The 24,804-nt window shown below is 45.0% G+C and overlaps 1 protein-coding gene across 4 annotated transcripts in view; it reads left to right on the plus strand.

Moving 5' to 3' along the window:
* LOC110501060 (diacylglycerol kinase iota) overlaps nucleotides 1–8,544 on the plus strand; it is a 43,937-nt gene extending 35,393 nt beyond the window's left edge. For 2 of the 4 annotated variants that reach the window (XM_090214184.1, XM_090214183.1), the window contains exons 14-33: nucleotides 288–413; nucleotides 597–675; nucleotides 776–831; nucleotides 1,001–1,063; nucleotides 1,312–1,385; nucleotides 1,578–1,689; nucleotides 1,776–1,862; nucleotides 3,923–4,035; nucleotides 5,350–5,412; nucleotides 5,906–6,006; nucleotides 6,354–6,433; nucleotides 6,567–6,611; nucleotides 6,698–6,767; nucleotides 6,882–7,041; nucleotides 7,217–7,242; nucleotides 7,405–7,442; nucleotides 7,587–7,707; nucleotides 7,812–7,848; nucleotides 8,004–8,103; nucleotides 8,385–8,544. In XM_090214184.1, coding sequence (XP_090070310.1) covers nucleotides 288–413; nucleotides 597–675; nucleotides 776–831; nucleotides 1,001–1,063; nucleotides 1,312–1,385; nucleotides 1,578–1,689; nucleotides 1,776–1,862; nucleotides 3,923–4,035; nucleotides 5,350–5,412; nucleotides 5,906–6,006; nucleotides 6,354–6,433; nucleotides 6,567–6,611; nucleotides 6,698–6,767; nucleotides 6,882–7,041; nucleotides 7,217–7,242; nucleotides 7,405–7,442; nucleotides 7,587–7,707; nucleotides 7,812–7,848; nucleotides 8,004–8,103; nucleotides 8,385–8,501 — 1,668 coding nt within the window. In that variant the 3' untranslated portion in view covers nucleotides 8,502–8,544. The remainder of the gene's footprint in view (nucleotides 1–287; nucleotides 414–596; nucleotides 676–775; nucleotides 832–1,000; nucleotides 1,064–1,311; nucleotides 1,386–1,577; nucleotides 1,690–1,775; nucleotides 1,863–3,922; nucleotides 4,036–5,349; nucleotides 5,413–5,905; nucleotides 6,007–6,353; nucleotides 6,434–6,566; nucleotides 6,612–6,697; nucleotides 6,768–6,881; nucleotides 7,042–7,216; nucleotides 7,243–7,404; nucleotides 7,443–7,586; nucleotides 7,708–7,811; nucleotides 7,849–8,003; nucleotides 8,104–8,384) is intronic. The other 2 variants (XM_090214186.1, XM_090214185.1) reach the window with 1 other exon arrangement.
* The last annotated feature ends 16,260 nt before the right edge of the window (nucleotides 8,545–24,804 follow it).

Raw genomic sequence — 24,804 nt, forward strand, 5'->3', positions numbered from 1 at the left:
TGTCTCTTTATGTGTAGGATTATAACATTTCTCTCTCTGTGTTTTGTTATAACCTGTCACTCTCTGTGTTGGGTTATAACCTGTCTCTCTCTGTGTAGGGTTATAACCTGTCTCTCTCTGTGTAGGGTTATAACCTCTCTCTCTCTCTGTGTAGGGTTATAATCTGTGTTGCTCTGTGTAGGGTTACAACCTGTCTCTTTATGTGTAGGATTATTACCTGTCTCTCTCTGTAGGGTTATAATCTGTCTCTCTTTGTGTAGGGTTATAACCTGTCTCTCTCTGTGTAGGGTTATACAGACGAGCCGGTGTCCAAGGTACTGTGTCAGGTGGAGGATGGCTCTGTGGTGCAGCTAGACAGGTGGAACCTTCAGGTGGAGAGAAGCCCCGCCCAGCCGGAGGAGGGCACACAGAAGGTCTGTCTGGGGTCAGAGGTTAGGGGTCAGAGATGAGGGGTGAATGGTCAAGGGAGGGGTCAGTGGTACGGCTGTCTCATGGTCTGAGTGATATGGACAGTGAGTTCAACCTTATTTAAACTGATTTTGTACCTCTTGTGCGTTCCCCTCTTTTTCACTCTACATCTCTCTGTATGTCTCCAGCTCCCACTGAACGTGTTCAACAACTACTTCAGCCTCGGCTTCGACGCCAACGTCACACTGGAGTTCCACGAATCCAGAGGTGAGCAGTACTGTCTCTCGGGACCAGAAGCATCGTTCCTTTAGCTGTCTGACCACAGTAGGACACAGACTCTAACTGTTGTACCTCCTCCTCCCTGCAGAAGCCAACCCTGAGAAGTTCAATAGTCGCTTTCGCAACAAGATGTTCTATGCAGGGGTGAGTACCCGACAGACTTAACACCACATTACTGATTGGGGCGAGGGGGGAGAGGGGATGAGGAGAGGGATGTGGAGGGATTTGGAGGGAGGGTAGAGAGGAGGGAGGGAATAGAGAGAGTGAGAAAGGCGTATATAGAATGTAACGAGTTGTCTCTGCTTCCTGTCAGGCTGCGTTCTCCGACTTCCTCCAGAGGAGCTCCAGGGATCTGTCTAAACACGTCAGAGTGGTGGTGAGTGTCACACACACACACACAAACACACACACACATACACACACACACACACACACACACACACACACACACACACACACACACACACACACACACACACAGAGTGTCACAGGCTGACAGTTTGGTTAAGAGGGCCCTGACAGCCTGATAATCAACCTGCCACTGGACAGGTCCCTGGCTCAGGAACTGGAATCTCTCTACATTCAATTACTGGATTCAGTGAAACCTCTTTTTCTCTGTACCAGTGTGACGGGACGGATCTCACTGCTAAGATCCAGGAGCAGAAGTTCCAGTGCATCGTCTTCTTAAACATCCCCAGGTAGCTAATCACCCCACCCAGGTGACCTTGTGTCTGTCTACCTGACGCTGTTGGTAGATCTGTGGTCTGTCCATAACCTACCCCATAGTTTTATGCATGCAGCATACTGCAGGTTTTTTGTGAGGGTGTTTGAGGATTATGTGTGTTTTTAAAAGTGTGTGTGTGTGTGTGTGTGTGTGTGTGTGTGTGTAGGTACTGTGCGGGCACCATGCCGTGGGGGAACACAGGAGACCACCGGGATTTTGAGCCTCAGCGCCATGACGACGGCTGTATTGAAGTCATCGGCTTCACCATGTCCTCCCTTGTGAGTGTGTGTGTGCGTGTGTGCGTGTGTGTGAGAGAGTGTGTTTGACTATACAAAATGGTGTAATTCCTCTTCCTGTCCCCTAGGCGGCACTGCAGGTAGGAGGTCATGGTGAGAGGCTGCACCAGTGTAGAGAGGTGACTCTGACCACCTTTAAGACCATCGCTGTACAGGTGAGATATCACACAGGCCAACACTAAATGGATACAACACAGGCCCATACTACAGATATATAACACAAGCCCACACTAGCGATCCAACCAATGATGTAGATAAACCCTGGATTGCTGATACTATTTATTGGCCAGTGAGAGGCTTTGAAGCCACCGATCGGCCATATTGGCACTCCCCAGAAGGAGCAGTCCTCCATAGGAATCAATGGAATTCATGGAATTAGAAAATTAAGGCATTTTTAACTCAAATACTTCTACTTCTAGTAAGTTGAACTCAAAGTAAATGAAAAGTCATTATTACCTAAAATGTTTGTGTGGTATGACTCAAAACTAAATGAGAAGTCACAGCAACACATTTAAAAAAAAGTTATTATAAGAAATTCACTTTTTTTCCCAGCATTTTTTCTAATGCAGGTAGATTAAAAAATTAAAAACATTAATAATATCTTTGTTTTTGCATGTACATTGAGTGATTAATCTTATGCTACAGATAAATAACATACATTTTTCTAAACAAATCCAATAATTTAGTTAGATTTTTTTGCACCTGTTACTGAAATGGTTGTTCCAGTTGAAGTTGCTTAGGTAGTCTCCTCACACTGTACTGAACCCTTGCAGTCATTATGAAAGCAGGCTGCGGGTGAATACAACTGTTGGATATCTTAACTCTGGCTGGATTCCAATAGGAATTGCACATCATTTTGCAAGCCAGCATAATGTGACTTGCAGGTCGGGTTGCAAAATTCAGGAACGTTTTTCAGGTTTTCCAGAAATCCCAGTTGGAATATTCCTGGCAATCCTTCAACCAGGTTTTTTAGAAAATGTGGGAATTTTGGGAAAGTTACTGGAACTTTCAGGCCTGATGTGGCCTGTAAACTATGAGTTTCAGGCCACTGTATTAGGATAAAGCTAGGCCTCAAAATAAAGTCTCATGTGATGTATTGTCATAAAGAGTTTAATTATAATGGTAACATTCAACTATGAACTCACTTGAAGGCCACAGGACTGTAAATGAACAAATTCAACAACCATGCCTCTGTCACTAACAAACACAGTCATGGGTGGTAACTGCGATTCACTTAAAAAGGCAAGGCACACTGGGAAATTATATTGGAGGCGTGACTTAGTAAGAGTGTTACGTATTTCTGTTACTTATCAAATCTGGAACCTCTAGGGTCGCAGTGACTCATTCGGTTTGAGTAATGACTACAAAATCACTCTAAGGAACTTTACTCAGATAAATTAAGTGCAACGGGTTTCCTCCAAGGTTTTGAGTAATGAGAACACACTGGGGTTTACAGTGCATGCTACACATATACACTCACTGGCCAGTTTATGATGTACACCCCATTCATGAAAATGGATCGCTCCTACAGATAGTACAGTGAGTCACGTGACCGTGACTTGCTATATAAAGCAGGCAGACAGGCATTGAGGCATTCAGTTACTGTTCGATTGAACGTTAGAATGGGCAAAACGAGTGACCTAAGCGACTTTGAGCGAGGTATGATCGTCGGTGCCAGGCACGCCGGATCCAGTATCTCAGAATCGGCCGCCCTCCTGGGTTTTTCACACACAACGGTGTCTAAGGTTTACAGAGAATGGTGCGACAAACAAAAAACATCCAGTCAGCAGCAGCTCTGATGGCGAAAACAGCTTGTTGATGAGAGAGGTTGAAGGAGAATGGAAAGAATCGTGCACACTAACAGGAGGGCCAAACAGGCAGGTGTATAACACAGGCCCTTGCTGCAGAGATACAACACAGGCCCTTGCTGCAGAGATACAACACAGGCCCTCGCTGCAGAGATACAACGCAGGCCCATGCTGCAGAGATACAACACAGGCCCATGCTGCAGAGATACAACGCAGGCCCATGCTGCAGAGATACAACGCAGGCCCATGCTGCAGAGATACAACGCAGGCCCATGCTGCAGAGATACAACGCAGGCCCATGCTGCAGAGATACAATGCAGGCCCATGCTGCAGAGACACAACCCCAAGTCAGAATGTATTTGATATGCAGTGTGTGTGTCTGTGTGTCTGGGCGCGCATGTGTGTAGGTGGATGGAGAGCCGTGTCGCTTGGCCCCCTCAACCCTCCGGATCTCCCTACGCAACCAGGCCAACATGGTACAGAAGAGCAAGAGACGCACCTCAGTACCCCTGCTTAATGAGTGAGTCACACACACACACACACACACACACACACACACACACACACACACACACACACACACACACACACACACACACACACACACACACACACACCAAGGATATAGGCCAATATAGCACTAGGTATCAAGACCTCACTGCCCTAACTCAACGAGTGAACCACACACACACTCTCAAAAGAGAATGGCTGGAGGACTGGCAGGTAGCCTAGCGGTTGAGACCAGTAACCGAGCGGTCACCGGTTCGAATCCCTGAGCTGACTCGGTGAATCACGCACACATCCTTCTCCCTGTGGAACTAGGCCTGGGTAAAGTCCTCAGAGTCCTGCCCTAGCGAGTGAGTCACATAGCTCCCCAGGGCTACAGAACGGACACTTCTCCCTGTGGAACTAGGCCTGGGTAAAGTCCTCCGAGTCCTGCCCTAGCGAGTGAGTCACATAGCTCCCCAGGGCTACAGAACGGACACTTCTCCCTGTGGAACTAGGCCTGGGTAAAGTCCTCCGAGTCCTGCCCTAGTGAGTGAGTCACATAGCTCCCCAGGGCTACAGAACGGACACTTCTCCCTGTGGAACTAGGCCTGGGTAAAGTCCTCCGAGTCCTGCCCTAGCGAGTGAGTCACATAGCTCCCCAGGGCTACAGAACGGACACTATGAATGTGTCAAAGTGTACGTTGACACCGATTACGATAACCAGGGCTAGTTTTTTGATGCCGTGGCTGCATTCTGTTGGGAAGAAGCATATACACCAAGGGGATACGGGGTCAAACGAGGCGCTGCGTCAGTGTAACATCTGTCAAGGTGTAAACTCACTGCTGAGGTCCGCACACACGGCCCACAGTTCATTTTCTTGGTTTTATTCAGGGCTTCGTCTCATCATATTTCACTTCACACTGTTAGTTTGTCCTCTGACCGTCTGTTCCGCTTACTACCTACCACCTGTTAGCAGATCGTCCCAACAGCACTAATGCCTGTGTGTGTATCTAGCTGCTGCCGTTGTGTGTGTGTGTGTGTGTGTGTGTGTGTTGCTCTTTACTCAGTGTGGTGCTACTCAGCTATAGTAACTAAAGCTGTGCCTGGTTGTTGCCTTAGTGTTCTGCAATTACCACTCTAGTCTGTCATGGGCTTCATCCATGTCTTCATCATCTGCTGTCTTTTTCGTCTTTTCTTTCTTCACCTCACTCCTCACCTTCGTGTCTGCTCCTCTGTCCCTCTCTCTTTCCTTGATATTTACCCGACTCCCCTCTGGGCCTGTCCCCCCCCCCCCCCCCCCCCCCGCACTCGCCCCGCCCTGTTGTGTGTGCGTGCACGACTGCAGTATTCAGAAAGTGTGTGCAGCAGACCTGCGCCGCCTTTCTGCTCCCCCTGACTCCTTCTCTGTGTAAGTACTTTAACCCGGCGAGAGTGTCTGAGAGCGTGTCTGAGAGCGTGTCTGAGAGAGTGTCTGAGAGAGTGTCTGAGAGCGTGTCTGAGAGAGAGAAAGACGGAGAGAAACAGAGTGAGAAGGAGAGAGTTGAGTTATTTGTTTGTGTTTGCGCTCGTGTGTCGAGCACCGTGTGCAGTAAGTGGGTCTAACGTCGAAAGTATATGGTGGCCGCTGCATGCTGAACCCTTTCTAACCTGCCGGTGTGCTGTCTCCTAGTGTCTGTCTCTGTGGGAGTCCACCCTGTCCTGCTCTGTGCTCTGTGCTGTTGTGGCTACAGTACATGTAGCACAGTGTAATCTATCCTGGCACTGCTAGATCGCAATCAATGAAAAAAATGAAAAATACACACATCCTGTTTGTTTCCGGTACTGAAGAGAATCAAATTGAATAAAGCAATACGTCATGTTGATTGAGACGTTTCAACGTGCGCGTGTGTGTGTTCCACCAGCCCCCATGCTGTCCCCGAGCGCCTCCGCCTCAGAGTCAACCGGATCAGTCTGCAGGACCACGACAGGCTACAGTTCGACAAGGAACGACTCCGAGACATCTGTGAGTGTGTGTCTGCGTGTCTTTGTTGAAGCGTCCATCAAATCAAGTCAAATGTTATTGGTCACATGCACGTGCAGTAATATCTAACAAGTAATATCTAACAATTTCACAACAATACACACAATACACACAAATCTAAATAAAGAAATGTAATTAAGAATATATAAATATATGGACGAGCAATGTCAGAGCGGCATAGTCTAAGATACAGTAGATAGTATATACATATAAGATGAGTAATACAAAATATGTAAACATTATTAAAGTGGCCAGTGATTTCAAGTCTATGTATAGGCAGCAGCCCCTAATCTCCATGTGCGTGTCCTGCGTGTGTGTGTGTGTTGCAGCGGTCGCCGTGGGGATTGTGGTGGTGAGAGGGGACTGTGACCTGGAGACCTGCAGACTCTACATAGACAGGCTACAGGAGGTGAGAACACACACAGACACGTGACACACTTGCACACGCACACGTACACACACACACACTCGCGCCAATATGATTTGGCTGTGACGATTGTTCTATTTTCTGAGACACTGCTGGGCTCTCCTGTTTCTAACAGGATCTTCATCAGGCTCCATCTGCTGGCCACCGAGTGCATTACCAGGTTCTTGTCTGTCTACCTTTCCATCTACTATATCTGACTATGTTATCAGTGAGTCGCTATTGAACCCTTCCCTCCCCTTGCTGTAGGATGAGTGTCGAGGTCTACCACGACCTGGCTCCGCCCACAGGCTGTCCCCCAACTGGAGCTTCCTGGACTGTGAGTGACATCAGTCAGTGACGTCACTCGCCTAGGGGTCAAAACATGAATCAGCATTTCTGTAAATGTGCCAGAGCTTTGGAGAGCTCTCTAAACCAAGTCTCCTGTCCCCAGCTACGTCCGCAGACCGTTTCTACCGCATAGACAAGGCCCAGGAGCACCTGCACTATGTGACGGAAATCTGCCAGGAAGAGGTGTTTATCCTGGACCACGATGGACTAGCGGGGGGACCGGCCACAGGCATGCCTGACCTGGTGGTGGAGCCCAACTCTGGGTGAGAGACAGAGGGCGCGAGAGAGACACACACACACTCACATACACAGATGTGTAAACGCGTGCATACACACACACACACACACACAAACACACACACACACACACACACAACTCTGACGTTATTTCATGTTGAGAGTCACAGTCCTTTTCATCTATTTGTTTCTCTGGTACAGGAGCCCTCTGACGTCTGAGGAACAAGGTGGGATATTTTACGTATTTTGAGAGAAGAACATTTCTAAAAACCCATGATGTTCCTCGATAGAAACCCCTGTCTTACAGTGGGAGTGATTCCTGTTAACTCTCGCGTAACCCTATAACATTGTCTAACTGATAGTGGTGTGTTTGTGTGTGTGTTCTTTAGCACTGCTGACGGCCGCCTCCTCTGGGGACCTGACTACGGTTAGATACCTCGACCGTCTCCCTAGCAAACATCTGACTGTCTTACTAGAAATAGCTCAAAAGCCATTTCCGGACATAATATGCACTACTGAAGTCGATACAGACATTTCTCTCATAGCTGTGTTCTTCCTGTCTCTCTTTCAGTTGTCGGGCAGCTTCTTTCGCGGGACCAGCCTCCTGGTGAGGGATTCTACTGGTTGTAGTGCACTACACCTGGCCTCTCAGCACGGACACACTGAAGTGGTCCGCTTCATACTGGAGCACGGTGAGTGCGTGCGTGTGTGTTGCTTCTCATTGCATCCGTCAAATGAGATTTTTGGCAAACCTCGGATGTTTGCTAAAATGTTTGCTCTGTTTATTTTATTTTAGGGTCAAAGGTGCTCCTGGATTTAACCAACAGAGAAACGTAAGTCCCCCACTATCTTATGGCTTTGTTGTCTGTCTGACGGTCTAAAGTTGAAGAATGAATCTTGTTTCTGTGCCTAAAGTAACTTTTTTGTGCCTCAAACGGATCAGGCAGCCTGTAGCTTGCGTGAAGTGTGTGCCCCTGTGTGTTTTCAGAGGAGATACTGCCTTGCACAAAGCGGCCTCTCGGAAGCATCACGCTGTGTGTCGTCTTCTCATGGACTCCGGAGCTTCCCTCATCAAGACCAACTTCAAGGTTAGAACCTCACATACCGCACACATGCACACACGCACACGCGCACACACACACACACACACACACACACACACACACACACACAGACAGGACATGCACAGTACACACACACACACACAGTACACACTTTACACACACACACACATTTGTACCGCACCGCACCGCACAAACACACACAGACACACACACTTGCACACACGAAGGCAAGCTCACACATAAGAGAGAGTTTGTTTAATGGAGTGTAAGTAACCACACACCTGTGTGTCTGTGTGTGTTCACAGGGTAAGACCCCAGTAGAGCAAGCTCGTGATGCGGGGGACCAAGAGCTGGCCTCCTACCTGACCAGCAAACAGCTCCCTACCACTGTCTCCCACGAAGATCTAGAGACTGCTGTATGAGAGAGAGAAGAGAAGAGAAGAGAAGAGAAGAGAAGAGAAGAGAGAGAGAGAGAGAGAGAGAGAGAGAGAGAGAGGACTTCACATGGAGAGAGGGGAGGACAGAGAGAAGAGGATGAGAGATGGAGGAGAGAGGTAAGCCCCCTTCACCTCCATAGATTGACTGAGGGATGGACAGGCGGATGGACAGACAGGAGCAGCCTGACGCGCTTTAGACTCTGTTCTATCCTGCACAGGAAAATGTTTCATCAAAATTAATATTGTTTATTATTGCTTTTATTTATTTATTGATTGATTGTAAACGTATGGGAGTGTTGGGGTATGGAGTTGCCTGTTGTTCACTGAATACCACGGTCTGGGCTAGGTTAGGGTTCAGGGGGTTAGGGGTCAGGGATCAGAGGTGAGGGTTCGCAGACACACAGACCCTCTCTCAGTGTGGCCCTGCAGCCTTACATACTGTACCAACGCGGTTCAACCACGGTTAAACATACATAGTTTCAATGTATGTATTTCCCAGAAGGCCTTTGTGAATCATTCAGACGTGTGCCAACGACACGCAGCACTGTGAGGCAGGGACAGCACCCAGCACCCTCCATACTACTACCACTGCTACATTAGGATACCACTACTGCTATCCCAACAACACTGCTAGGCTTGTAGACAACCAATTCTAAGCCTCCATAACCCCCCCCCTGGAGGCCAGTATGGGACTGAGATGAGTGGACAGACAGCTGGGCAGACAAAGAAAAGAGAGACGGACTGATTCTTCATGCAGCCCCGGGGACCCATTACACACCCAACCTAGAGCTCTACCCGAGCAGCATGTACATACCTACAGAATGTGTGTTTGTGTGTTCAGTTCTTTTAGACTTGCGTGTGCGTGCATATGCGTGTTTGTGTGATGCAGAGACAGAGGGGGAGTGTGTGTGTGTGTGTGTGTGGGGGGGTGGGGGGGGTGGGGGGCTGCTTGAGAGAGAATAGTAAAAAAAAAGATTCTGAGCCATATTCAATGCAATATGAATGAATGATTTTTGTGCATTTCCCTATTCATGTTTACATTACATTAATGTTTTAACAGTGCTTTATGGCACCAAGGAGTGTTGAATGTGCAATTTCTTACCGTGCTGGTGTGTGTGTGTGGTGTGTGTGTGGCTGTGTTTCTGTTGTTGTGGACACCTCAAAGGGGTGGGTTTAGTTTGGTTGACTTTATATGATTTAAACACTAAAACTACTGTTAGGTATTGTAAAAACAGCTGTAATGTGTTAAGATGACTGTTCTGAAAACCAAGACAGATGTACTTTAGTACTTGACCTTGTTTTATTTATTCAGCGTCTACCAGTGGTCGAATATGACCTGGGAAATGGAAATGTTTTTATGTTGTTCTGCCTCCCTCCATCCCCCACTACCCTGCCTGGACGTGCTTAGCGCCACAAACCATAGAGATAGATTGAGGAATCTAAATGAATATAACCCGTTTTAGCATGGGCATTTCCATTAAGTTTTCAACCATTTTCTTTTAGTCAACTGGGTGGGGATTCCTATGGTTGGGACTTTCAGCCAATGATCCGAGCATTGTCTTCCACTTCTTCAAATCGGGTTGCCTATGGTTTGCAAATGGCTTTAAGATATATTACTGCCATCTAGTGGCCACGATAAATAAACGACACACAAGATTTTGTTCAGGATTCTAAAACTGCAGGTGGTGGTAAATTGCCAATACTAGCTTTTCACTTTTTTTTCAAATACAAATTGAGAAGAAAATTGACTACTCTAAAATGGAGATGCCCATGCAGTCACATATGCCATTTTGGCACAGATACAAAGATGAGTCCTCTATCTATCTCTATGAGACAAACATCCATTATTTATGATTATTGTGAATAAATTGGATATGATTTTGTATTATTTTGTGTTCTTTATTATTCAACATTGTTGTGCATGCCATTTTCCTTCCCTCCTTAGAAGTTGCTACCACATAATAATGGCATCACAAACTGGCATTATTATTATTATGTTATTATCATTGTTAAGATTTGAATAGTTTTATACCTAAGTATATATGGGTAAGGTTTGAAGTGTTTAATGGTTCTACTTTTGCTTTTGTATTTTTCAGACCATGGGATTACTTGAATGTTGTTGTTTATTTTGTATTCTCTAAAAGTCGTATAGTGCTGCCTCTCACAACGTTTCCTGTGTTTTGATTGGTCATTGACGTGATGTCACAGTGAGGTCACAGTAATGAGGGCCTGTGAGGAGAGTCTCTTGAAGTCTCCCAACGTTCTTAGTGTCTGTGAAGATGAATTTGAACACTAGTGTGGTTGAATATCAAGGCAGCCTGCCCCTAACCCTAGGAAATAACCTTAGAGAACATAGTAAGAGAACCTAGTGGGAATGCTGTATATTCAGTCTACTGAGAGACCTTATCAGTAGTCAGTTAGTCTCCGCAGTGTGCCTGTTAGATAACCTGTAATTATAATGATTCAGACCGGTGTCTGTGTCAAATACTCGAGGTGTGCTTTGCTTGTCTGGTACAATGGAACCAATAGAATAGTAGCAAAAGTGCAAACTCCACCCAACCTGCATGCTAGTCAAGCCAAATGAAGTGCACCTCAAGTATTTAACGAATCGGACCTAGGTCTGACCTTTACCCTCCTATAACCCAGTAATACCCAGTACTACAGGGCGTTGATAAGGCCGGTACAGACATGGAGAACAATAGCTGCTGGTCATACTGGGTACTACTACTTCTAGATTTCTTTAGCTTCTTTTGAGTTTACACTGATTTCCCTCAATCCCCATTTTCCCCCCACAGGGATTGGTTAGTGCCATATTGAGTCTTTCGATGTTACAGTAACAAAGATGTTGCAGATGTTACAAGAACTTTCTGAAATAATCGGACCTCAAACCAAAAACACTCTTCTCCCACAGATATCTTCCAACGGGGACTTAAAAGGTTTTCACCCAAAATCACTGTTGTTCAACTGTTAAATGTTCTGCAAGTTATTTGGGGAAATAAAATGATGTTTGAGAGGCAAATAAAGCATGCCGGGGTGTACAATTGTAACATCTGAATAATCGTATAATTTTAGAAGAAGATTAAAGTTTTCATTGAAACATCTTGTTGCAGTGTCATGGTTTTGTTCCTTTTAATCAACTGTTTGTAGGGTTTTGAAGAAGAAAGGAGGACCGAGGCGCTTCTTCATATAACTCATTAAAACGCCTTTATTTGTATGGCATGTTCAATGGAAACGACGCTGGCGCGTTTCCGCTGCAGGGCCTTCGTCAGGGAGCACAAAGAAATGATAATATAACGTCCTCTTTTGAACAGCTGTTTCCAATCAACCCTGATTTGAAGAGGGAGGGGTTACATAAATCATTCCACTACACTTATTAAGCTGTGCTATGTAGATATGTTATCAAAAATGCAAATCGAGGCTAGAAGCATAAGAACCCCTAGAAAGGTATCTTGAATATGACTGGGCAAAGTGCTACGAATAGGAGAGTCATCTATTTCATAGCGCAATAGAACACAGCAAACATTGACCACAATAGTCTAAACATAGCTGAGGGCAATAGAGCAATATGTCCACTAGATGACAGCAAAGGTTTATTAGGTTTGTGCAATCCTGCCACCTACTGGATTGGAGTGGAATGGGAGTAAAAACATGACCCAGCAGTCATACACAAATGTACCATTAGATGGCATGATAACTATAGATATCATGTCCACCCCACTTACAGTAATGCATATTCTATCTATGGGAATGTCAAGTCTATGTGTGACCTATATAAGTTATTTTAATGAATGATAGATTCTTCCTAGCACCCAATGGACAGAGACGCTTTGTGCAGGCCCTGATTTGGTTATTACTGTCCCTCCAAGGGTTGTAGTGTGATGGAGGTGAGGTCGGTCTCTTGTGGACTTGACCTCCATACAGAGTTGTACTGTGATTGATGACACCCAGGAAATGGGAGCTCACAGGGACAAACAGCCCCTGGAGACAAGGAGAGAAAAGGTGAGGGTGATAGCAGACAAATACAGTTGAAGTCGGAAGTTTACATACACCTTAGACAAATGCAGTTTTTCCTAATTCCTGACATTTAATCAGACTAAAAATTCCCTGTTTTAGGTCAGTTAGGATCACCACTTTATTTTAAGAATGTGAAATATCAGAATAATAGTAGGGAGAATAGTTTATTTCATATTCTCTTTCTTTCATCACATTCCCAGTGTGTCAAGTTTACATACACTCAGTTAGTATTTGGTAGCATTGCCTTTAAATTGTTTAACTTGGGTCAAACATTTCGGGTAGCCTTCCACAAGCTTCCCTCAATAAGTTGGGTGAATTTTGTCCCATTCCTCCTGACAGTACCTGAGTTAGGTTTGTAGGCCTCCTTGCTCGCACATGCTTTTTCAGTTCTTCCCACACATTTTCTATTGGATTGAGGTCAGGGATTTGTGATGGCCACTCCAATACCTTGACTTTGTTGTCCTTAAGCCATTTTGCCACAACTGTGTAAGTATTCTTGGGGTCATTGTTCATTTGGAAGGCCCATTTGCGACCAAGCTTTAACTTCCTGACTGATGTCTTGAGATGCTGCTTCAATATATCCACATAATTTCCCTCCCTCATGATGCCATCTATTTTGTGAAGTTCACCAGTTCCTCCTGCAGCAAAGCACCCCCACAACATGTCGCTGCCACCCCCGTGCTTCATGGTTGGGATGGTGTTCTTCGGCTTGCAAGCATCCCCCTTTTTCCTCCAAACATAACGATGGTCATTATTGCCAAACAGTTATATTTTTGTTTCATCAGACCAGAGGACATTTCTCCAAAAAGTACAATCTTTGTCCCCATGTGCAGTTGCAAACTGCTGTCTTGCTTTTTTATGGCGGTTTTGGAGCAGTGGCTTCTTCCTTGCTGAGTGTCCTTTCAGGTCATGTCAATATAGGACTCACAGTTCCACTGTGGATATAGATACTTTCGAACCTGTTTCCTCCAGCATCTTCACAAGGTCCTTTGCTGTTGTTCTGGGAATGATTAGCACTTTTCGCACCAAAGTACATTCATCTCTAGGAGACAAAATCCGTTTCCTTCCTGAGTGGTATGACGGCTGCGTTGTCCCATGGTGTTTATACTTGCGTACTATTGTTTGTACAGATGAACGTGGTACATTCAGGCATTTGGAAATTGCTCCCCAGGATGAACCAGACTTGTGGAGGTCTACAATTTGTTTTATGAGGTCTTGGCTGATTTCCTTTGATTTTCCCATGATGTCAAGCAAAGAGGCACTGAATTTAAAGGTCGGCCTTGAAATACATCCACAGGTACACCTCCAATTGACTCAAATTATGTAAATAAGCCTATCAGAAGCTTCTAAAGCCATGACACCCTTTTCTGGAATTTTTCAAGCTGTTTAAAGGCACAGTCAACTTAGTGTATGTAAACTTCTGACCCACTGGAATTGTGATACAGTGAATTATAAGTGAAATAATCTGTATGTAAACAATTGTTGGAATAATTACTTGTGGCATGCACAAAGTAGATGTCCTAACCGACTTGCCAAAACTATAGTTTGTTAACAAGAACTTTGTGGAGAGGTTGAAAAACGAGTTTTAATGACTCCAACCTAAGTGTATGTAAACTTCCGACTTCAACTGTAGCTGAATTACTCTAGCTGAAATAAGGCACTTAGCAGTAGTGATGACAACATGTATTAATATGCATTAAATTGATGCTACTCTTGTTTATTATCGATCCTGTTTCCCTAGTCACTTTTACCCCTACCTACATGTACATATTACCTCAATTACCTCAACTACCTCGTACCCCAGCACATTGACTCGGTACCGGTACTCCTTGTATATTGTCCCTCGTTATTGTTATTTCACTGTGTTACTATTTCCTTATGTTATTTGTTTGCTAATCTTTTCTTACTTTATAACTCTGCATTGTTGGGAAGAGGCTTGTAAGGAAGCGTTGTATTTGGCGAATTTGTGACAAATAACATTTTGATTTGATCTAATCTACTGTTTAATTCGCACACGATTTAAAGGAGCTTTTAACACTAGGGGGAGCCTTGCTCCAATATTTCAAATCACACTCATCCAAGATGCACCTGCAATTTAAATTCCAAGGGACCTGAATTTGATTCATAATTTATTGAAGCAGTGAACTGTGTTGAATATTGTGCCGTGTGCTGTGCTTTAGAGACATGCAATGGACTTGGGGCACGCAAAGCAAGCCGAAGAGCATTGAATACATGCAGGCAGGTAGCATCGTGGTCAAGAGCGTTGGGCCAGTAACTGAAAGGTTGCTTGTTTGAATCACCAAGCTGATTAAGAGGAAAATCTGTCAATGAGCAAAGTGCTTAACCCTAATTGCTCTTCATAAGAGCGTCTGCTACATTACCAAAATAGAAGAGCACAAATCAGGGGGGCTCGTAGAATGTATTTTCTTGACAGGTGTGTACAATTATGAACTTGTGAAGTCTGCTTCAGGGATGTTTTGACCATTTTACCATAGAATAGATTATAATTTTTTTAAATCAGCTTTATTGCTTTGTTCCAACAACTTCTCCCACAACAAAGTTGCACATGATAGCTGCTACTCTCTCTTGCTCTCATTTCCTACATCCCTCTCTCCCCAGTACCCGATGTCTGTCTTCTCTTACCTGGCCAGGCCCTGTCTGTGATCACCTGCCGGTAAGGCAGTGTGGAGGGCCAGGACAGAACAGTGGTCTTAGTGTGCCAGTCAAGGTATCAGTGTGCCAGTCACGTCCTCCTGTCAACGGGTGCCAGCCTCACCAACCTCCCACCTCCATGCCACATGAATACAGATGGTGACAGTGGGTGGGACGGACGGCGAGAGAGTAAAAAAAGGTCTGAATATTCATTGAATATGCAATCGCTACTGTATTTAATAATTCATATCACAGGCCCTGGAGCAATATACTGGGCTGTGGGGTTGGGGTTGGGTGGGGGGGGGGGGTCGTGTTTTAGCGTTTGGATCAATGGAATATTTTCTATCAGAATCATAGAAGAGGTGGATGTTTCAAAGCATCTGATCGGTTGTTGTCACACTTGTTTTGTCCTGGACCGCTCTGTTCTGTTGTATCTTTTGTGTATTGCACATATGCAATAGCTCCAACTTTGCAGTAAACAGAAGGGATGATATGGCCTCTAAATCATCTGCTTCACTTTCAGATAGGCTACATACGGCAGGAGACATATCATGAAAGCTCATTTAATTGATTATTAATTCAGTATGTTCACCGTAACACAATGACGGAGAGGCAAAATGGATTCGATGATTGATTAGAAGTGGCATTTCGTAACAGTAGAGTAGACTAACAACCCTGTTCCTTACATTGCCTTTACTCTGACCTATCCTCTCTCCATCGCTCTTCAATACACTGTCTACAGGCCGAGAGACTTCACTCTCAATTCATTAACCTTTTCATGTGTGCTGCCGAGTGGAGAAAGAGAGAGAGGGAGGTGGGAGAGACAGAGAGAATAAAGGAGATGTCTCCTCTGATGCCTTGGTATTCACAGGCCCACGTATCCCTGGAGATGCTTAACAGGGATTTTAATTGATTAAAAGAAAGAGGGAGAGCGAGGGGGGTGAGGGGTGGGGGGGTGAGGGGGGTGAGGGGTGGGGGGGGGGGGGGACATGGGCACCCAACTCTGCTCTACCCTTTCATCTCCTCACTTTAAACTCACACAAGGCCACAAAGTACCTTCAGAGAGTATTCATACCACTTGACTTATTCAACATTTTGCTGTGCTACAGCCTGAATTCAAAATGGATTAAAATCAATTTTTTCTCTCTCACCCATCTACACAATACCTCATAATGACAATTTGAAAACAGGTTTTTAGAATGTTTGCTAATTTATTGAACATGAAATACAGAAATATAAAATATACATAAGTATTCACACCCCTGAGTCAATACATGTTAGAATCACCTTAAGCAGCTATTATAGCTGTGAGTCTTTCTGGGTAAGTCTCTAAGAGCTTTGTGCACCTGTATTGTACAATATTTTAATATTTTACAAATTCCTCAAGTTCTGTCAAATTGGTTGTTGATCATTGCTAGACAGCCATTTTCATGTCTTGCCGTAGATTTTAAAGCAAATTTAAGTCAAAACTGTAACTAGGTCATTTAGGAACATTCACTGTCATCTTGGTAAGCAACTCCAGAGTATATTTGGCCTTGTGTTTTAGGATGTTGTCCTGTTGAAAGGGGAATTTGTCTCCCTGTGTCTGTTGGAAAGCAAACTGAACCAGGTTTTCCTCTAGCATTTGATGTGGTTATTCAGTTTATTTTTGTCCAGAAAAAACTCCCTAGTCCTTGCCAATGCATACCCATAACAGCAACCACCATGCTTGAAAATATGAAAAGCGCTACCCAGTGATGTGTTGTGTTGGATTTGCCCCAAACATAACGTTTTGTATTCTGGACATAAAGTTAATTTCTTTGCCAATTTTCTTACTTTAGTGCCTTATTGCAAACAGGATGTATGTTTTGGAATATTTTTATTCTGTACAGGCTTCCTTCTTTTCACTCTGTCATTTAGGTTAGTATTGTGGAGTGACTACAATGTTGTTGATCCATCCTCCGTTTTCTCCTATCACAGCCATTAAACTCTGTAACTGTTTTAATGTCACCATGGTGAAATCCCTGAGCTGTTTCCTTCCTCTTCGGCAGCTGAGTTAGGAAGGACGCCTGTATCTTTGTAGTGTCTGGGTGTATTGACACACCATTCAAAGTGTAAATAATAACTTCACCATGCTCAAAGGGATATTCAACATCTGCTTTAAAAAAAAAAGTGTAATCTACCAATAGGTGCAGTTCTTTGCGAGGCATTGGAAAACCTCCCTGGTCTTTGTGGTTGAATCTGTGTTTGACATTCACTGCTCGACTGAGGGACCTTACAGACAATTGTATGTGTGGGGTACAGAGATGAGGTAGTCATGTTAAACACTATTATGGTACACAGAGTGAGTCCATGCAACATATGATGTGACTTGTTAAGCAAGCGTTTACCCCTGAACTTATTTAGGATTGCCATAACAAAGGGGTTGAATACTTTAGTGACTCCAGACATTTCAGCTTTTCATTTTTAATTCATTTGTGAAAATGCCTTTAAACAGAAGTCCAATTTGACATTATGGGGTATTGTGTATAGGCCAGTGACACAACATCTCAATTGAATCAGATTTGAATCCAGGCTGTAACACGACAAAGTGGAAAAAGTCGAGGGGTGTGAATACGTCCTTGAAGCACAGTAGCTCTTCCATTAGCTACAGTATGTACTGAATTATTCTGTCAAGACATCGTCATATTAAACACTGGGAAATGATTTTTTTCCCCCATTATTTGACCCATTGATGTACTGTACAACATATCAAATGATATGGCATTACTAGTCCTACAATATTAATACAGTGTTTAGTATGTAAAATGTATAAGATCAGAGCCCGGAATTCTCTCCATTGTAGACAGTGTTATTCCTGCACTTCCAAATCTGACATTCTTCGGAAACCGACTATCCGCAATTGGTTGAAATCCAGCCCTAGAGCTCCATATCTACTCCATACGCTACAGTGGTAATAGCGTCAAGTCATTGTCATCTGGCCATGAGATTTAGTAGATTAAAAGAACATTTAGCAGCTAATTAGGTGTTAGATGGGTGCAGGTGTGATGGCACCACTCTCTCTCACCTGTTCTGCTGTGCATTCCGCCTTACTGATGGGCATCAGTGGGCTCCACAGGCAGCTGCCATTTTCCTAACCTGCTGTTACGCTGTTCCTCTGACACTAAGATCCACTATCTATCTCCACTACAGATGGACCTGGGCCAGGACTCACTATGTACGACATTTATGTCCTATGAACTCAGTGAGGGATTGGGCCTAGAGCTCGTGTAGCTCAATGTTGTTTTCTGTACAGGTCTTTTTTTCTTTCAATGCAGGTGAAATTATTAAGGTGAAACATTAATTTGACAGTTCTGTCTAGTACATGAGAGACATGCAAAGCAATTATCTCCTGTAAGCAGACCTCTTTGACCTCCTGAAGAGTATTTGTGAAGATGCTTTAGAGCCTGTCCTACATGTGGTTGATGAAAAACACACAAATGTGCTCTGTAACAGATGAAGTACTGTGGTGCATCTCCTCCTCCTGGACTGCACCAGATTTGTCAGTTCTTGCTGTGAGATGTTACCCCACTCTTCCACCAAGGCACCTGCAAGTTCCCAGACATTACTAGGGGGGGAATGGCCCTAGCCCTCACCCTCCAATCCAGCAGATCCAAGACGTGCTCAATGGGTTTGAGATCCGGGCTCTTCGCTGGCCATGGCAGAACACTGACATTCCTATCTTGCAGGAAATCACGCACAGAACGAGCAGTATGGCTGGTGGCATTGCTGGAGGGTCATGTCAGGATGAGCCTGCAGGAAGGGTACCACATGAGGGTGGAGGATGTCTTTCCTGTAACGCACAGCATTGAGATTTCCTGCAATGACAACAAGCTCAGTCCGATGATGCTGTGACACACCGCCACAGATCATGACGGACCCTCCACCTCCAAATGAATCCCGCTCCAGAGTACAGGCCTCGGTGTAACACTCATTCCTTCAACGATAAACGCCAATCCGACCATCACCCCTGGTGAGACAAAACCGCAACTCGTCAGGGAAAAGCATTTTTGCCCGTCCTGTCTGGTCCAGCGACGGTGGGTTTGTGCCCATAGGCGACATTGTTGCCGGTGATGTCTGGTGCGGACCTGCCTTACAACAGGCCTATAAGCCCTCAGTCCATCCTCTCTCATCCTATTGCGGACAGTCTGAGCAATGATGGAGGGATTGTGCGTTCCTGGTGTAACTCGGGCAGTTGTTGTTGCCTTCCTGTACCTGTCCGGCATGTTCAATAATTGTTTACCGATCCTGTGCAGGTGTTGTTACACGTGGTCTGCCACTGCGAGGACGATCAGCTGTCCGTCCTGTCTCGTTGTAGCGCTGTCTTAGGCGTCTCACAGTACGGACATTGCAATTTATTTCCCTGGCCACATCTGCAGTCCTCATACCTCCTTGCAGCATGCCTAAGGCACATTCACACAGATGAGCAGGGACCCTGGGCACCTTTCTTTTGGTGTTTTTCAGAGTCAGTAGAAAGGCCTCTTTAGTGTCCTAAGTAACTATGACCTTAATTGCCTACCGTCTGTAAGCCGTTAGTGTCTTAACGACCGTTCCACAGGTGCATGTTCAATAATTGTTTATGGTACATTGAACAAGCATGGAAAACAGTGTTAAAACCCTTTACATTGAAGATTTGTGATTTGTTATTGTGCTGACGTTGCTTCCAGAGGCAGTTTGGAACTCGATAGTGAGTGTGGCAACCGAGGACAGACGATTATCAGTACTCGTCGGTCCCGTTCTGTGAGCTTGTGTGGCCTACCACTTTGCGGCTGAGCCGTTGTTGCTCCAAGACATTTCCACTTCACAATAACAGGACTTACAGTTGACCGGGGCAGCTCTAGCAGGGCAGAAATTTTACGAACTGACTTGTTGGAAAGGTGGCCTCTTCAGTAAGGCCATTCTACTGCCAATGTTTGTCTATGGAGATTGCATGGCTGTGTGCTCGATTTTATACACCTGTCAGTAACGGGTGTGGCTGAAATAGCACAATCCACTAATTTGAGGGGTGTCCACATACTTTTGTATATATAGTGTAATCTGTTCCAAAGTATTTCCATGAATAATAGGGAGAAATATGGGATTGTCTACAAATGTAAGCAAGGTTTGAAATTATTATGTTTTAGTCAAATATTATATGTGTTTGCAAATTATTTGTTTATTTTAGGTTTTGGCCCTCTGACCACCCAGTCAAGAAAGAAATTGGCCAGCTGTTGAATCTAGTAGATGATCCCTGGCATAGTTAGGAGTTTGCAGGATGCTGGGAGACTGGTGTTTGTCCCAGGCTAGGTGTAAGCTCTCTGAAGGAATAAGCCTCTCTGCAGGTTCACCAGAGCCATTCTCTATGAGTGATGATGGTATCAGATCACACACAGCACACAGATGGGGCTGATGAACAGAAAAATAATCCGCCAAATCATGTAAACACATACAGTGTTAGTGATGCCTCAAAGTGTCAAGGGATTGTAGCTTAGGATAGAGACAGACCACCATTTAACTGCTCAATAGAAACATGATTCAGGATGTCAATGATAAGCAATGTTTGTGAGTGATAATAACTATTGTAGTCAATAGTGATAAAGACATGAGCTTATCATGTTCCCAATAATAAAGAAGGATTCAAAGCATTGTGTTACTATGAATTTTGAAAAGGGAACTAGTATGAGTTTCCTACTCTCTTACACAGATCATTGTGGTTAATAATAGACCTCATCAGAACCAGAGTCTTTCTATATGGCTAAAGGGGTTGCTAGGCAACTCACAGCGCCAGGCAACCCACAGTCTGTAACCTTTTGTGTCCAGAAAACAACATCAGACTACACCTTAGAGGTGTCTGGGTCGAATCACTTATATCACCACCTATTCCCTCTCTTCTACCGGTCTCCCTTCAGTGAGAAAAGTTGATTGTGTTTATTTAACCATGTGTGTGACATAAATGGGAAGTAGTGATATGTAGAACAGAAACTTGTCACAGCATGGAGTTTCCCTAAGTTCCTGTGCAAAGTCCCTGACCGCAAGTTCTTCTCTTCCAGAGAAGGCAGGGGGAACACGACGAGAAGTGATCTCCTCCTGCCAACGATGATGGCATGACTGTGTGATCACGCTCTCTGTAGCCAATGTGAGCAAGACCTTTAAACAGGTCAACATTCCCAAAGCTGCGGGGCCAGACAGATTACCAGGATGTGTACTCAAAGCATGCGCGGACCAACTGGCAAGTGTCTTCATTGACATTTTCAACCTCTCTCTGACCGAGTCAGTAATACCTACATGTTTCAAACATCATGGTCCCTGTGCCCAAGAAAGCGAAGGTAACCTGCCTAAATGATTACCGCCCCGTAGCACTCACGTTGGTAGCCATGAAGTGCGTTGAAAGGCTGGTCATGGCTCACATCAACACCATCATGCCAGAACCGCTAGACCAACTCCAATTTGCATACCTCCCCAAGAGATCCACAGATGGAACAATCTCAATCGCACTCCACACTGCCCTTTCCCACCTGGACAAAAGCAACACCTACGTATTTGAGAATGCTGTTCATTGACTACAGCTCAGCATTCAACACCATAGTGCCCACAAAGCTCATCACTAAGCTAAGGACACTGGGACTTAACACCTCCCTCTGCAACTGGATCCGGGACTTCCTGACGGGCTGCCCCCAGGTGGTAAGGGTGGGCAACAACACATCTGCCACGCTGATCCTCAACACTGGGGCCCCTCAGGGGTGCGTGCTTAGTCCCCTCCTGTACTCCCTGTTCACCCACGACTGCGTGGCCAAGCACGACTCAGACATCATCATTAAGTTTGCTGACGACGGCCTCCCGGGTGGCGCAGTGGTTAAGGGCGCTGTACTGCAGCGCCAGCTGTGCCATCAGAGTCCCTGGGATCGCGCCCAGGCTCTGTCGTAACCGGCCGCGACCGGGAGGTCCGTGGGGCGACGCACAATTGGCCTAGAGTCATCCGGGTTAGGGAGGGCTTGGTCGATAGTGATGGTCTTGTCTCATCGCACACCAGCGACTCCTGTGGCGGGCCGGGCGCAGTGCGCGCTAACCAAGGTTGCCAGGTGCACGGTGTAGCCTCCGACACATTGGTGCGGCTAGCTTCCGGGTTGGATGCGCGCTGTGTTAAGAAGCAGTGCGGCTGGTTGGGTTGTGTATCGGAGGACGCATGACTTTCAACCTTCGTCTCTCCCGAGCCCGTACGGGAGTTGTAGCGATGAGACAAGATAGTAGCTACTACAACAATTGGATACCACAAAATTGGAGAGAAAACGGGGTAAAAATAATTAAAAAAAAAAAAAAGTTTGCTGACGACACAACAGCCTGATCACAGACAACGACGAGACAGCCTATAGGGAGAAGGTCAGAGACCTGGCATTGTGTGCAAGACAAAGGAGCTGATCGTGGACTACAGGAAAAGGAGAGCCAAACAGGCCCCCATTAACATCGACGGGACTGAAGTGGAGCGGGTCGAGAGTTTTAAATTCATTGGTGTCCACATCACTAACAAACGATCCTGGTCCAGACACACCATGTCAGTTGTGAAGAGGGCACGACAACACCTTTTCCCCCTCAGGAGACTGAAAAGATTTGGCATGGGTCCCTCGTTATTGTTATGTTGATTTATTGTGTCACTTTTTCATAGATTTTTTTAAACGTTAGTTTATTTAGGAAATATTTGATTAACTCTTGAACTGCATTGTTGGTTAAGGGCTTGTAAGTAAGCATTTCACGGTAAAGTCTACGCCTGTTGTATTCGGCCCATGTGACAAATACAATTTGATTTGATTTGACCCCTCTGAGTCAGAACTGTCACTTTGAAGCAGAAATCAAAAACATATTGTCCATTTATTTCTCCTCTAATGACTGGCCTATGCTTTCCGAGACTGTCAGAAAGGGAGCCTCCAAAGATTTCCGGTCCTGTCTACTGACCGTTGTCTTAATTGAACATGAGTGATACACTGCAAGAGCTCCTCACGTATCAGAACTATCAGAGTCTGCTGCTACCACAACCGGATACATTAACTGACATCAATATCAGATTGGACCTGATACTGAGCCTATTTATCCTGGCGTTAGGGAGAGGGAGCCTTGAGAATATGAACATTAGGGAAACAACGGAGCTGCTATCAGAGAGAGAAATCGCCACTGACATGCTGACAATTAGTTAACGGGCGATGACTGAGGTTCTGTGGAGTGCAGAGGGAGGGAGAGATGGAGGGATGAAGTGATACAGGGATGATGGTAGCGATGATGGAGGGCTGTGCGTTTAGAGAAATCTACAGTCGTCCATCTAGGTTTCTCCCTCTAGAGCTCTGCTTCAACTGACTGACGAATCTACAACCGCCTACAGTCATATACATCAATTTGATAGACACTAAATAGCCTCTGTTGCACTAAACATGGACATACAAAGCTTAGAATACATGTATGAGCGTGTACAGTACAGCGGCTTCGTGTTAAAGGGATACTTTGGAATTTTGGCAAGGAAGCCCTTTATCTACTTCCCCAGAGCCAGATGAACTGTACTGTGTCCAGTACGAAGGAAGTTAAAGGTACTTTCGTGAGCCAAGGCTAACTAGCGTTAGCGCAATGCCTGGAAGTCTATGGGTATCTGCTAGCATGCATCCCTTTAATGGAAAACTATTTCCTAACCCCGGGGTAGAAAAATACAATGTTCCTTTTTTCTCCATGCGTTGTGTTAACTGTGATGGAGTCTGAATGGCCTCGTGTTTTCACTGTGTTCTGTTCTTATCAGACATCTATTATGCTGCGATTACAGCAGGGATTTCCCCCCCCCCTGCATGACTGTGAAGCTGGATTGGGAAGTGGAACAATACTCCCACTATCTCCATTAGAAATGTATTATTTAAAGATGTCTCGGGCCAAGCTTAAAAAAAGAAAAAATTATACAGTGCCCTGGCTCTATAGCTCACTACAGGTGCATGAGACATGAACCCTATGGAGAGGATTGGAGACAGAGGGCCCTTATAGATATATGTCATATGAACTCTCAAAAGCACACACACCACACATATGCCTGCACGCACACATATCCACTGTTTGTTTGCTGTTGTATTGTTGCTGTTGCCAGTGTCTTCTGTCTGTGTTGTATTGTTGCTGTTGCCAGTGTCTTCTGTCTGTGTTGTTTGTTGCTGTTGCCAGTGTCTTCTGTCTGTGTTGTATTGTTGCTGTTGCCAGTGTCTTCTGTCTGTGTTGTTCGTTGCTGTTGCCAGTGTCTTCTGTCTGTGTTGTATTGTTGCTGTTGCCAGTGTCTTCTGTCTGTGTTGTTAGTTGCTGTTGCCAGTGTCTTCTGTCTGTGTTGTTCGTTGCTGTTGCCAGTGTCTTCTGTCTGTGCTGTTCGTTTTGTCTTCCATTGTTTTTAAAAATAAATGTATAATCCCCCCCCCCACCATCTTTTGTCAGGCCGTCATTGTAAATAAGAATCTGTTCTTTGTTGACTTGCCAGGTTTAAAAAATGTTTTTACATATATTTTATAAAGTCTCTCCTGGTTTGACAAGATATGCAGAGATTTGGTGAGAAATTGCAGTCCTGTCAGGGTTGAGAATGATGTGTGACTGTGTGTATAAACAACCGTCTCTGGTATAA

The sequence above is a fragment of the Oncorhynchus mykiss genome, chromosome 21 (genome assembly GCF_057628025.1).
Source record: "Oncorhynchus mykiss isolate SJ-2025 chromosome 21, ASM5762802v1, whole genome shotgun sequence".
Classification (NCBI taxonomy): Eukaryota; Metazoa; Chordata; class Actinopteri; order Salmoniformes; family Salmonidae; genus Oncorhynchus; species Oncorhynchus mykiss.